The sequence below is a fragment of the Poecilia reticulata genome, unplaced genomic scaffold (genome assembly GCF_000633615.1).
Source record: "Poecilia reticulata strain Guanapo unplaced genomic scaffold, Guppy_female_1.0+MT scaffold_567, whole genome shotgun sequence".
NCBI classification, from domain to species: domain Eukaryota; kingdom Metazoa; phylum Chordata; class Actinopteri; order Cyprinodontiformes; family Poeciliidae; genus Poecilia; species Poecilia reticulata.
The window spans coordinates 1-11,709 of NW_007615323.1; the positions used below are offsets into that span (position 1 = coordinate 1).

The following is an 11,709-nucleotide window of genomic DNA, read 5'->3' on the forward strand; positions in this document are numbered from 1 at the left end:
TAACAGCTAATTTAAACAGTGTAGTTGGGGTTGGTTGGGTGCCTAGATTAATAAAAATGTAAATATGGAGGGAAAGAAATCATGCTGCAGCTCCCACCCCCCTCACCCCTTCTGCTTCTGGACATTGAACTCTGTTAATAATTGCTCTCTTTAGCTACTTTATGGCTACTGCAGCACAGTCACAGACAATAAATGGAAACACGACTACTTCAAAACAGCCCTTGAGAGTATCGATTGGTTTTCTTTTCAAACTGGAATCCTGCAGCACCGACTGACATTCACTGGCATATACAGGGTTGCATGAAAGTTGTGCCCATCTTCTGTCTATGGCTGAGGCTGCTCTGGCTGAGCCGGAGACTCCGCCCCTTTACGAGCATCAGGACACCTTCAGCACAACAAAGCATGTGTCGCTGCGAAACATTGTTACTCTCCTGAACGTCAGGAATATATACCGGGAAATTATCGGATATTTTTGGGCCCTTTTTTGTCTCCCTTGATGCTAAACTCAGAGTAGGTAAGCCCAATTTAAGGTGTAAGGTGGGTGCGTTTGAATGGGTGTTTGTTTTGTTGTGCGTTCGGCGCCATTTTTTTCGTAAACAGATTTTTTTTTTAAATACCCCGGCGCACGTTCGTCCGACACAGCCCCGCTACTATGTTGCACTTTAATTCAGAAAAAAAAAATAATAATAATAAGTTGCGGGAAAACGATGCTTTTTAGACTCTGCCACGACATATTCAGACATCTTTAAAAAAATATTTAGGGCAATTAAAGTTATATAACCTATTTCGTTCGGGTATAGACCCCAGTAGCAGTCTTCTTGCAGCATCTTCAATTAAAAGTAGTCCCTCCTGGCGGAGGTAGCGGTGTTGTTTTTGTTTTTGCATGTGCGAGTTGTGTATAAAAATGAATGAACATGGCATAAACACGAACATTTAAAGAAGACTCAGTCTGCTAACAACATAAATGGTTAGTATGCACTTTTTAAATCCAGTTAAGCATATTGGTGCATTTTCTGTTGATTGATGCCTTTGGAACACCAATAACCCGCAAAACAAATAGTTATTTTTACGTACAGTGTACATACTTGGATAAAATATCATCCGGAAGCTGATGTTTTATCCTTTGAATTAATAATATTTAAGAATCCTAATGATATATGGTGAAATAATTTGTGTTAAGTTTGACTCTCACATATGACTAGACTGGTTTATTCCTGGACATGAATTAGATGCTTTTGTCTTGTAAAATGCCTAAAGATGACATGAATATATAGAAATACACCACATGGAAATAATACACTTGTATCTGTGATGTGCGTCCACAATGTTCAGATGTTATTTGGGTGTTTCCCCCTCCCACTGTTTCAGTGATGCTTTGCATTTACTTTCTTTCTGCTTGACCTGCCTTGCTTTTGCCTCCCTGAGGAATGCAGGGGGTTAAAAATACCCACCTCAGCTGGAAAAAAAGGGCGGCAGTTTGTGAAGATTGTGTTGGTTTCCACGGAGCCCTCCCTACGTTTAACGCGCTCAACAGCATCTCATCCAATAAGCCTCATCTCCATCGATACGGCTGAATATATATAGTCAGATAATCTTTCGTGAGGAGCTGCAGATGTGACGCATGGGGGGATGAGGCAGAGTTAATGCTACAGGACTAGGAAGTTTTTTATTTGTTTTTTTAATAAACAACAGAAGTAAATAGAACCTAAAAAAGCACTAGTGATGACGCCCTGGTAGGATCTCCTGTTGGTGAAGCAGTGGTGGTGTAGACACACAGGAAGCACCTGAGGCGATGTTGAACAATGTTTTCGGCTCTGCTGTGACAGAGTGAGGTCATTAAGGTCCCAGAAGGGCTTGCTGGTGTAATCCTCTTTTGGGAGTTATGATGCATTCGTACAGTTAGGCATACTGCTCTGTTCTGTGAGCAGACCCAAACAGGAAAGAAATCCACACATCTTTCACCACTATTGTTCTTTCTGAACGAAAAACGTGAATTTAAGCTGGACACCAAGTTCATGAGGCACCTTCCTTTGAGCTCTGCTTTTAAGGTCTTTCACTAATGTTCAAATGTATTTATGTCTCTGCTATTAGCTGATTGCACTTTTGGCTGAGTTTGATGCTCAGAATGGCTTTTAAATTGCTTTCAGTGAAGCCACACTAAATCAATCATGCTGCTTCATTCTTTTCCCATGCCGTTTCATGTTACAACATCCGGCTCACAGACCATCTGTGTGTATTGATCATTTTGAGACAAAGACCTGGGCAAAGATTACTGTCTTCACTTTACAGAAGATGTGGGCTGTGGATTACTCTTTGATGTGACATTTTTTTCTACATATTTTTGAAGTGATCTGGTTATTTTGCCTCTGTACTAGTTTGTATTTTTGCAATTTTGGTTGTTTGGCATGCAAAAAGGTTCCTTTCTGCAAGGCTTATGTGTCTGAACCATTCTTCAGTTCAAAGCTTTCTTGGGGACAAGCCACACTAAGGTGTCAGAACATTTTCATTTTGATATGGATTCTCAATAAAAGGTCCATATGGCAATTCGCTGCCCCTCCCCTACATGTTGCTGTGCATTGTCACTCAGTTGGTTGAAATAAAGCTACTACACTTCCCCCAGGCTTGCAAGATAGACAGGCATAATTGGCTGCCCAAAAAGCACTACACTGATTTAAAACTACAGTTGGCTGAAGTCTGAGTATTGTTTCCTTTAAAAGAAATTAGATCATGTTAATCATCCATCTATCTATCCTTTATCTGAAAACGATTGTCCTTGCTGAGTCACAAGAGGGACCTGGTGATTTTCTGCAGTGATTAATGTTAGACCTTTTTTATTTAATACTTGGTGCTATTTCAACTGAAGGTTATTATGCAGTGGGAACATTATAGCAACCTAAGCCTATTTAAGCACTTCATACCTTTTTGACAGCCAACGAATAAAGCAATTGAAAAATTTTCAAGAAGTTACTTGAAAATGTGATTTTATCTTCCAGCTGGAGGCCACTTGCATATTTTCATTTTATCAGGAGTGATTATCTCTCATAATTTAATGCGCCAATAGGCTTAGTTGTGGATCAGAACAACAATGAATGGGAAAAGGAGCAGCAGTGGTTCAAGGGATAGTGGTTCATCCTGTAACAAGTGGATTGCCAGTTCAAATCCCAGTTCTGTCTGTCTCAGTCACTTTCCTGTTGTGTCCTTGGGCAAAGCCTTCCCTCTTGGTACTGGTCAGATGGCTCAGTGGAGCCGATTGAATGGCAGCCTCTCTTCTGTCAGCCTGTCCCAGCTGTGGCTACAATGTACCATGCTGACATTGATCGGCAGGCTAATTACAAAGAAAAGAAAATCTGAGATTTGTTTTTGCTGCGTCAAAACTAGTGTACTTTTCAAAAAAATTTTGGAATATAAATCTATCTGCCTGGTGCATGTACATTGCCCAGCTGCAACTGAATATATTTACATCACTTACAATGAACCTTTTCTTAAACCCAAAGAAGAATAGTTATAATGTTGCAGGCCAAGGTTGGGTGTTGACAGAACATGCCATTAGTTTGTTGCAGAGTCCACCTTTATACGCTGGCCTGCATTCTGTGTTTACTAAGAGTGACCTGAGGCTGACATCCTAGTCTTGAGTTACATTACTGCATATTTTTTCCCCAGCCAGGTAGGTGGGGCTTCTCATAAAACCATGAATCAGCACAATGTGTCACTATTTTCATCACTACACACACACACACTTGCAAAGGCAGACAAAAAGATTCAATGGAGACAGTGAGATGGATATTGCAGGCAGGTAGAAGAAGATAATCTCACTTGGTCACTTGAGGGCTGATTAACTCTAAACTCCTTCTAATTCCTTAAGCCTGCTCTCAGTATCCAGGAAACATGCTTTCTTTATGTTCACTTCTATATACTATTTTATCGAGGACTCCTTCTAATATGTGACCAGGCTATTTTAGGAAAGAGTAGCATAAATGTGCAAAAGAAAATCAAATGGATCAGTTTCAGCTCTCTTAAAAATGTGGATGTAAATGCTGTGTGAGCTCTTGCCTCTGTGCACACATGTTCGCACATGTGCATATGCGTGTTATGTGAAGCGAGGCGTGAACAAAAATAGATATGAGCTGGGCCTACTAATGAGTCCCAGCATCTTGGGCACATTTAGCTATTTTTAAACTGTTGCCTCCTCCTCTCTCTGCAAGCTCTTCTTCCTCTCCCCCCCTCCCCTCTGATTTTGATGCACAAGGTATAAATGAGACTTGAAGTGTATCAATTTATGGTTTTGGTTTCCTTACGCCAGACAAAAACACCTCTGTTGGGTTTAAAAAAAAACCCATTAAGTTTATTTGGGAATTGGTTTATTAATAACTGACAAAGTTAGCTACTTTTATTTCCAAATGTATATATTTTATCATATTGTACTTGCCATTATTTTAGATTTAGATATTTTTATTTTTGTTTTCATGTGTACTGTCTATGGTTTATGTTTCAGGTTTGTCATGTCTTTATACATTCGTATTGTTTTTATTCGATCTCTCATTGCATTATTACCCTTCCACAATTCCTTTTTTAAACTTATTTCCATTGTGATAAAAAAACAAATACAAAAAAACTTTGGCATTTCTAGTATGTTTTTTTTAACGTTCCTCCATCAGTTTTTAAGCAAAGCTCTTTGTGTTACACTGGTTTCTGTTAAATTTGCTCTAAAACTAAACTTTGATTGAAAACTTAAATACTTAGATTTTACATAATTGAAAAAAGAAACACCCAGTTAAAATGAATAATAACCTAAAATTCTAATCACAGAGGATCTCTAGTCTTTTTGCTTGCATCTGATCAGTCTCTCTGTGAGCTCACTCTTGCTTGGAGGGTGGCCTACTTCATCTATAATTCATCTTATTACAGGCTCTAATTGTGTGTTATTGAGGTCCGTCGTTTTTCTTCAAAAAATATGACATTTCATTACTATTCCTTCCCCTCCCATTAAAGTACGGGTGTTATTTGTCACATTACGAAAGATTGATGGTGCATTGGGAAACCCTGCGCCGTCACCGTCGTCTAACGTCGGTCCTGACGTGGGTCGGCCCTGCTCAGCTGGCCGACGGCAGAGATGTTAGATGGGCTAACACAAAATGGAGGAGGCAGCAGACACAAGCTCAGCTGGTCCATTAGGACCGTGTCTGTTTCCTGACACTCAGAATTGAGATGACGGAGCATTAAGACGCCCGCAGGAGGCCGTGGGCATCGATGCATAAAGGTGTGCGCGTCTGTGTGTGCGTGGTGACCCAGGGAACAGACCCATGGAGTGGAGGTGGTGGTGGTGAGGGGTCCTGTTGGGGGAAGGGCAGAGTGGATTAGTAATAGAGTGCGGCACAGTTATTGGTCACTGGACACAAACAATGGGGAGGGCTAAAGAGGATTTGGTCTATTTGAGTGCCCCCCTCCTCCTCCTGTCCTGGAGAGCCAGTGGGAAGTGTATGGTGTAGAGATCCGGGAGGCACCATTTTGGGCGGCCCTGTACATCTGGAGGATCGGCCTTGTCTGCTACCCCCCACACCTCTTCATAAGACGTATCGGAGACAAAAGCATTATTCACCAGTTCAACAGTGGCGAGACACGATAATTGTCTGTGATATCAAAGTGAATCGATTGTACAGTGGAGGCCCTGTAAGTTATTCATATATAGATATATATATATATTATAAAAGTCAACAGAAACATTGGGTAGTTGTGTAATATCTGGAGTTTATGTTAACCTTCTGGGTAATTTAATCAGCAAGTTTCTAAAAATATCAAGTCTGACTCATTTTTATGAATCTGCAAAACAGATCAACCCTCTGCAGCTTATTGGCTCATAAAACTGTGATTCACTCATAGAATCAATGAGACTGATTACTAAAAAGTGCTCTGGAGAATTATTTATTTGATTTTATATTATGTGCTAGTTTTGATACTTAAGGTTTTGGAGAACTTGCTGTAACGGATAGAACAAAAAATTTCTTAAGAAGACGGTTCGACTGTCGGTGTGTTGAAGCTCAAACATACCTCATCTATGCAACAGAACAAGGATCTCAAGCCCACCAACAAGTTCAACGCTGAATGGGTGGCCTAGTCAAAGTCTGGACTTAAATCGGATTTGAGATTATTTCTGTAACATTAAAATGAGATTGATCTGAAACATTTAAATGTGACATAAAAGCAAAAACAGAAGACTTCTGCAATGGGCCAAGGACTTTTTCACAGCTCTGTATGTCATTGTTTTGTACATATATCACCTAGATACTTTGGATGCTTTGTTACTGTATACAGAGCATTTGTTTCCCAGATCAGAATGGGTGTGTTGCTATAGAAAGAGCCAGCCCTGCCTGCTGAAGATGAGCCAGGCGGCGCTAATAGGCAGATCTTGAGCAGAATACCTTCTTTGTGCTTGGGCGATTTAATGAGTCCATGATACGCCATCAGAACTCCATGTTGGCTCAGTCTCCAACAAGGAGGCCTATTGTGTGATGAGCTGATGGGCTGTACATGTGTCAGTGCTAGATTGTAAATTATGGGTCACAGTTTGCTTCATATTTCCTTAAAAAATAAGTCTGTAATGAAATTTGATGTCTTTTATTTAAACAGCAGGGTAGATGATAGGAGACTAGAGTTTCTGGGTAAATTTAACTTAATAGCAACATATGTCTGGTGCGTAATGAATATATCTATACATGGCACCATCCATACACAATGGCACAGATTTAAAGATTTAAAAATTAATTCATCTGTTGTAAAATGAAATGAAACTGAAGTTTTTCCCACAGTTCTCATCTCTGTGAGCTTTGGTGATTTTCTAGATGGACCATCCTTGTGTTGATAAACTTGAGTTTTGTTTCACACAGTTTCAGTTGTTATTGCTCTGACTGTTAATAGACGCAAGTTTAACAAAGTCTATTTTCTTTTGGCCATTTTATGTGTGCTTCTGGTTTTATTAGTCACATTAATAACATATACCAGCAGATGGGTGCTAATAAATATTTTGGCCCAACTGGAAATTAGAACCAAAATGAATTGAAATTGGATCTAAAACAGGGATTAATTCACTTAAATTGAATTCTAGAGCATGCTTGAGCATGATCATTAATATTTATATTCAAAACTATTTAACTAAAACGAAAAATATTATGTGCCAGGATTTAAGTATCAGGATAGAACAAGTTTTGTTTTTTTAATCTACAAAACAATCAGGGAGTAGTGACATGGCAATATGTAGGCATGGAATGAAGGATGCCAATTGGATCAAAGATGTATAGACGCAAAGTCAGTTCAGTACCTTCCCGTTTTCAGACATTTATTTGTTTGTTGGTTAAGTTGCTTGATTGTGACCAGTGAGATATTCAGGCATGAAAAGGCTTCTTATGTCAAAGGAAGAACCGGCTCTTTAACTGAGCATTACAGGCACCTTGTGTAAGAACCAGTTTGCTGCAAACAGACATGAAATGCTATCCCACATTAAACAGTATAATCAATTTCTAAATCGCCCAGGACAGTTGTTATCTAAAAACTTGACTTGTAGTGGATAATTAACAGGATAATTTGTATCATGTTTTCACCAGATCTGCCTGTTTCCTAAAGACATGTAGAGATATTGTTCATCTTCTGTAGATAACTTTGTCGAAATTTTGAGCAAAGATCCACACTTCATCATGTAAATGTAATTCCCAGATCACCAATCAGAGATTTTTCTTTGCATGTCCTCAGTCACCGATTCATAAAGGTTTGAGCTGCTAAATTTCAGTGGATTTATTTTTCTGTTTAAGAATTTTCAGTAAAAAACATTTTCTTTTTTTTTTGTAATTCTTTTAATTGAGCCTTGAAAAAAATGTTTATTGTAATATAAAACAACAGCTTCTCAAAAAGAGCCCAAAGTTAAAGAGGTAATCTGCTTCTCTGAGAAGATACAGGCTGGGACAAATATATATGTACAAATAAACCCAATTATTTTATTTACTTTATGAAACAAAATATTGCTTGAACTTTTTTTTTAGCACACTAAAAATATAATACATCACGTAAAATTTTGTCCGACAAGATCCATTTAGAGTAGATAGCAGCACTGCTCATAGTAATTACTGATGGAGCATCTTCCTGTTACCTGCAGAAGCCTAACTTTGTGTTGAAGCAGCCAGGAATGTGCTGCCAAGATGCTTCAGTATAAAATGCAGCTTCCTTTCTGTGATCCTTTTGACTTCTTTTTTTTTTTTTAAACACCTCAGTAACACTACAAATATCACACTTTTGGTCTTCACTAAGTAACAATCTCGACACTGAAGAGTGTTGTTGTCAGTGAAACCCGGTTGTGGCATTTAACCTGATTGAATTTTTGGTTACTGACCAGCATATCGGTCATTAGGCAGTTTTGTTTTTTGTTGCACCTCTATTCAGAACACTTGTGTAAGTTTTCCTCATGTAGCTGTAATATCTTGTTTGTTGCACTTTAGCAATTACCATCCGCTGTAGTGTCACACACCATGCTGCACTGTGACCTTTTTCAATCTCTGACTCCCCTCTGTTCTCCTTCCCAGTGGCTACCATGACAACAGAGGCAAGTGCTGTGAACGAGGCCGACACTGAGGGCAAGCAGAAGAGCAGCCGCGCGCCACCAGAAGCCGAACCTGTGCAGCAGGAAACGACCTCTACTGAGCAGGAGGGGGAGCAGTCGAGTGACAAGGCCCAGGAGCAGGCTGCTGAGCCTGGGCCTGCAGACGTAGCTACCTCCCCAGAGGAGGAGCAGCTCAAACCTCGTAGCAGGACCTCTGCCGGCAAAGGCCTCTCACGCCTCTTCTCCTCCTTCCTTAAGCGGCGCTCTCAGTGCTCGGACGGTGAGGGCGTTGAGGCTGAGAGAGCCAGCGACGAGAAGGCAGACAAAGAGAAGGCTGACAACGCTGAAGAAGAGAAGGTGGAAGAGGTGAAGAGTGAGGACAAGGAGTCCAAAATAGTAGAGGAAAAATCAGAAGTCAAAGAAGTTAAAAAGAAAGAAGAAGAGCAAATAGAACAAAAAGAGGAGAAAAAGAAGGTGGAAGAAAAGGTTGAGAAGAAAGGCAGTAAAAAGAAAAAGAAAGAAGCGAAGAAGAAAGCAGAGGAAAAGGATGAAGGCAAACTGAAAAAGGACGAGAAAATAAAGGAGGAAGAAAAGCCCGGAAAGCCAGAGGAGAACAGGGATGAAAAGATAAAGACAACTGTTGAAAAGGAGGAAGCAAAACCAGAGACAAAAGAAGAAGAAAAGAAGCAGACCACTCAGATTAAAGAGAAGAGGACAGAAGCTGGAAAGAAAGAAGAAGGCAAGGTAGATAAGAAGGAAGTTAAGAAAAAAGAAAAGGAGGAAAAGCTGAAGAAAAAAGAAGAGGAAAAAGCAAAAAGAAAAGCAGAGGAAGAAGAGAGGGTAAGAAAGAGAGAAGAGGAGAAAGCAAAAAAAAGAGAAGAGGAAAAAGCCAAAGAGGCTGAAAAGTTGAAAAAGAAAGAAGAGGAAAAGGCTAAAAAGAAGGAGGAGGAAAAAGCTAAAGAGGAAAAGACAAAGAAGAAAGAGGAGGAAAAAGCAAAAGAAGAGAAAACAAAAAAGGAAGAAGAAAAAACTAAAGAGGAAAAGACAAAAAAGAAGGACGACGAAAAAGCTAAAGAAGATCAGGGAAAAAAGAAAGAAGAGGACAAACCAAAAGAGGAGAAACAAGAGGAAAAAGTGAAACACTTGGAGAAGACAGAGAAAGAGGAGGAAAAGACAGAAGAAAAGCAGCAGAAAGAAGAGGAAAAGGGAAAGAAAAGGGAGAAGGGAAAGACCAAAGGAAAGAAGGAGGACAAAGAGGAGAATAAGCCAAGTGAGGAGCAAGTGAAAGCGCCAATTGCCGCTCCAGAGCCAGAACTAAAACTTGAGCTGGACACAGAACAGGCTGGAGATCACCAGTCAGTAAGCAGCGCTGAGACACAGGTGAGACAAACCTGAGAGCCTGATTATCACTGAGCTCCTGCGGCTTAGTTAATGTTACAATAACTTATACCAGAGACTCGCGCACATCCCGTAAAAACCCATAAAAAATACCAGCCTCACAAGAAACATCAATGTTCCTCAAAACTTAAATGTGGAGCAGAACAATCAGGAGGAGGCACTGGGTGGAAGCATGGGGGGGGATAACTGGTACCAAGTTATACCAAGGTTTTAAAAGTCATGGCTCCAAAACTGCAGAAATTTTCAAACACAGTTTGAGATGCCAGAAAGGGTGATAGACCTTACTAGTCTGTATGGAGTAGTACAGCTCTGCCCCTCCCCCACCTGTTGCTATGCATTTTAGTTTTAGTTTTCAGCATTGAGACTTTAAGCAGCCAGTAAGAAAGAACCAATAAAAGCCTTATTTTGTGCCAGTAAATTGACCAGATGTTAAAATGTTCTTTCCTGAACATAACAAGAATCTGATTCTTGTTATCCCTGTAAAGTAATAATCAGTGTTATTTTAGCAGCAGTCAGAGTAATTACTTTTATGTTTTAAATTAGGAGAAAAAAAATCAGAGTACATATTAATCTTTTTTTTCTGTCATAAATACATTAATATGTTACGGCTTTAAAACCTTTTTAATATACTGGTAACTTGCCCACTCCAAAAGCACAATGCATCATACAGCCCCATGTTAAATCATGCTAACTTGACGGCTGTTTAGATATCAGTAAACAACTTTATTCATCCACTGATGATTATGTTTCTTATAAAAATCTGGTCTCTGGTTGGGAAATGTAATTATGAAGTAAATGTTTTCCATTCACAGTGCACGTTTTATAAAGTCTCATCAAATTTGACATGTTTTTTCACATGTTTCCACATGTAAACCAATCAGCCTGCTCCAGAGGAGCAAAAGGAAGAACTGGAGATAAAGAAAGAGCCTGAAGTAGAAGAAGAAATAAAGGAGGGCACAGAAAAGGAGGAGGAGCCAACAGACCAGCAGGAGGTGACCAAAGGACAAGAAAAAACAACAGAGAAGACAAAGAAAGAGAAACCTCCAAAACAAAAGAAGACAGAAAATAAGGCAGAGGAGGCTAAAGGCCCCAAACGTCCAAAAGCCATGCAATGCAAAGTCACCTTACTGGATGACACTCTGTTTGAGTGTGAACTAGATGTAAGAAAAACACCCAACTTATACCTTGTTCACTAATGCTTACGTAATGCTGTATGGGTATTCAGACTGAAGAATCTCTGTTATGTCCACACCAATAGAAGCATGCTAAAGGTCAGGAGCTTTTAACTAAAGTGTGTGACCATGTCAACCTCCTGGAGAAGGATTACTTTGGCCTGGCGATCTGGGAAACCCCAACCAGCAAGGTGAGCAACATTTTTATTTGATTAATAAAAACAGATGAAGACACTGAGCTGAGACTTGTGGTTGTTTTATCCTCACTTGCAGACATGGTTGGAGTCCATCAAAGAGATTCGGAAACAGGTATCAGGTGGCGTCTATGAGTTTACATTTAATGTGAAGTTCTACCCTCCTGATCCAGCGCAGCTTACAGAAGACCTCACCAGGTATATGCAAATGTACAACTTTAACTTTTTCGTTGAAGTTATATAACTTCAATGAAAAGTCCATCCTTCCTTCCATCCATCCATCCATCCATCCATCCATCCATCCATCCATCCATCCATCCATCCATCCATCCATCCATCCATCCATCCATCCATCCATCCATCC

The 11,709-nt window shown here is 39.8% G+C and overlaps 1 protein-coding gene across 1 annotated transcript; it reads left to right on the forward strand.

Annotated features, from left to right (window-relative positions):
* Positions 1-338: 338 nt before the first annotated feature.
* Positions 339-11,626, forward strand: LOC103461080 (protein 4.1-like). The gene is made up of 6 exons (XM_008403404.2): positions 339-510; positions 8,565-9,067; positions 9,776-9,961; positions 10,861-11,139; positions 11,238-11,342; positions 11,425-11,626. Coding segments are annotated over exons 1-6 (1,239 nt in total). The 5' UTR covers positions 339-509; the 3' UTR covers positions 11,590-11,626.
* The last annotated feature ends 83 nt before the right edge of the window (positions 11,627-11,709 follow it).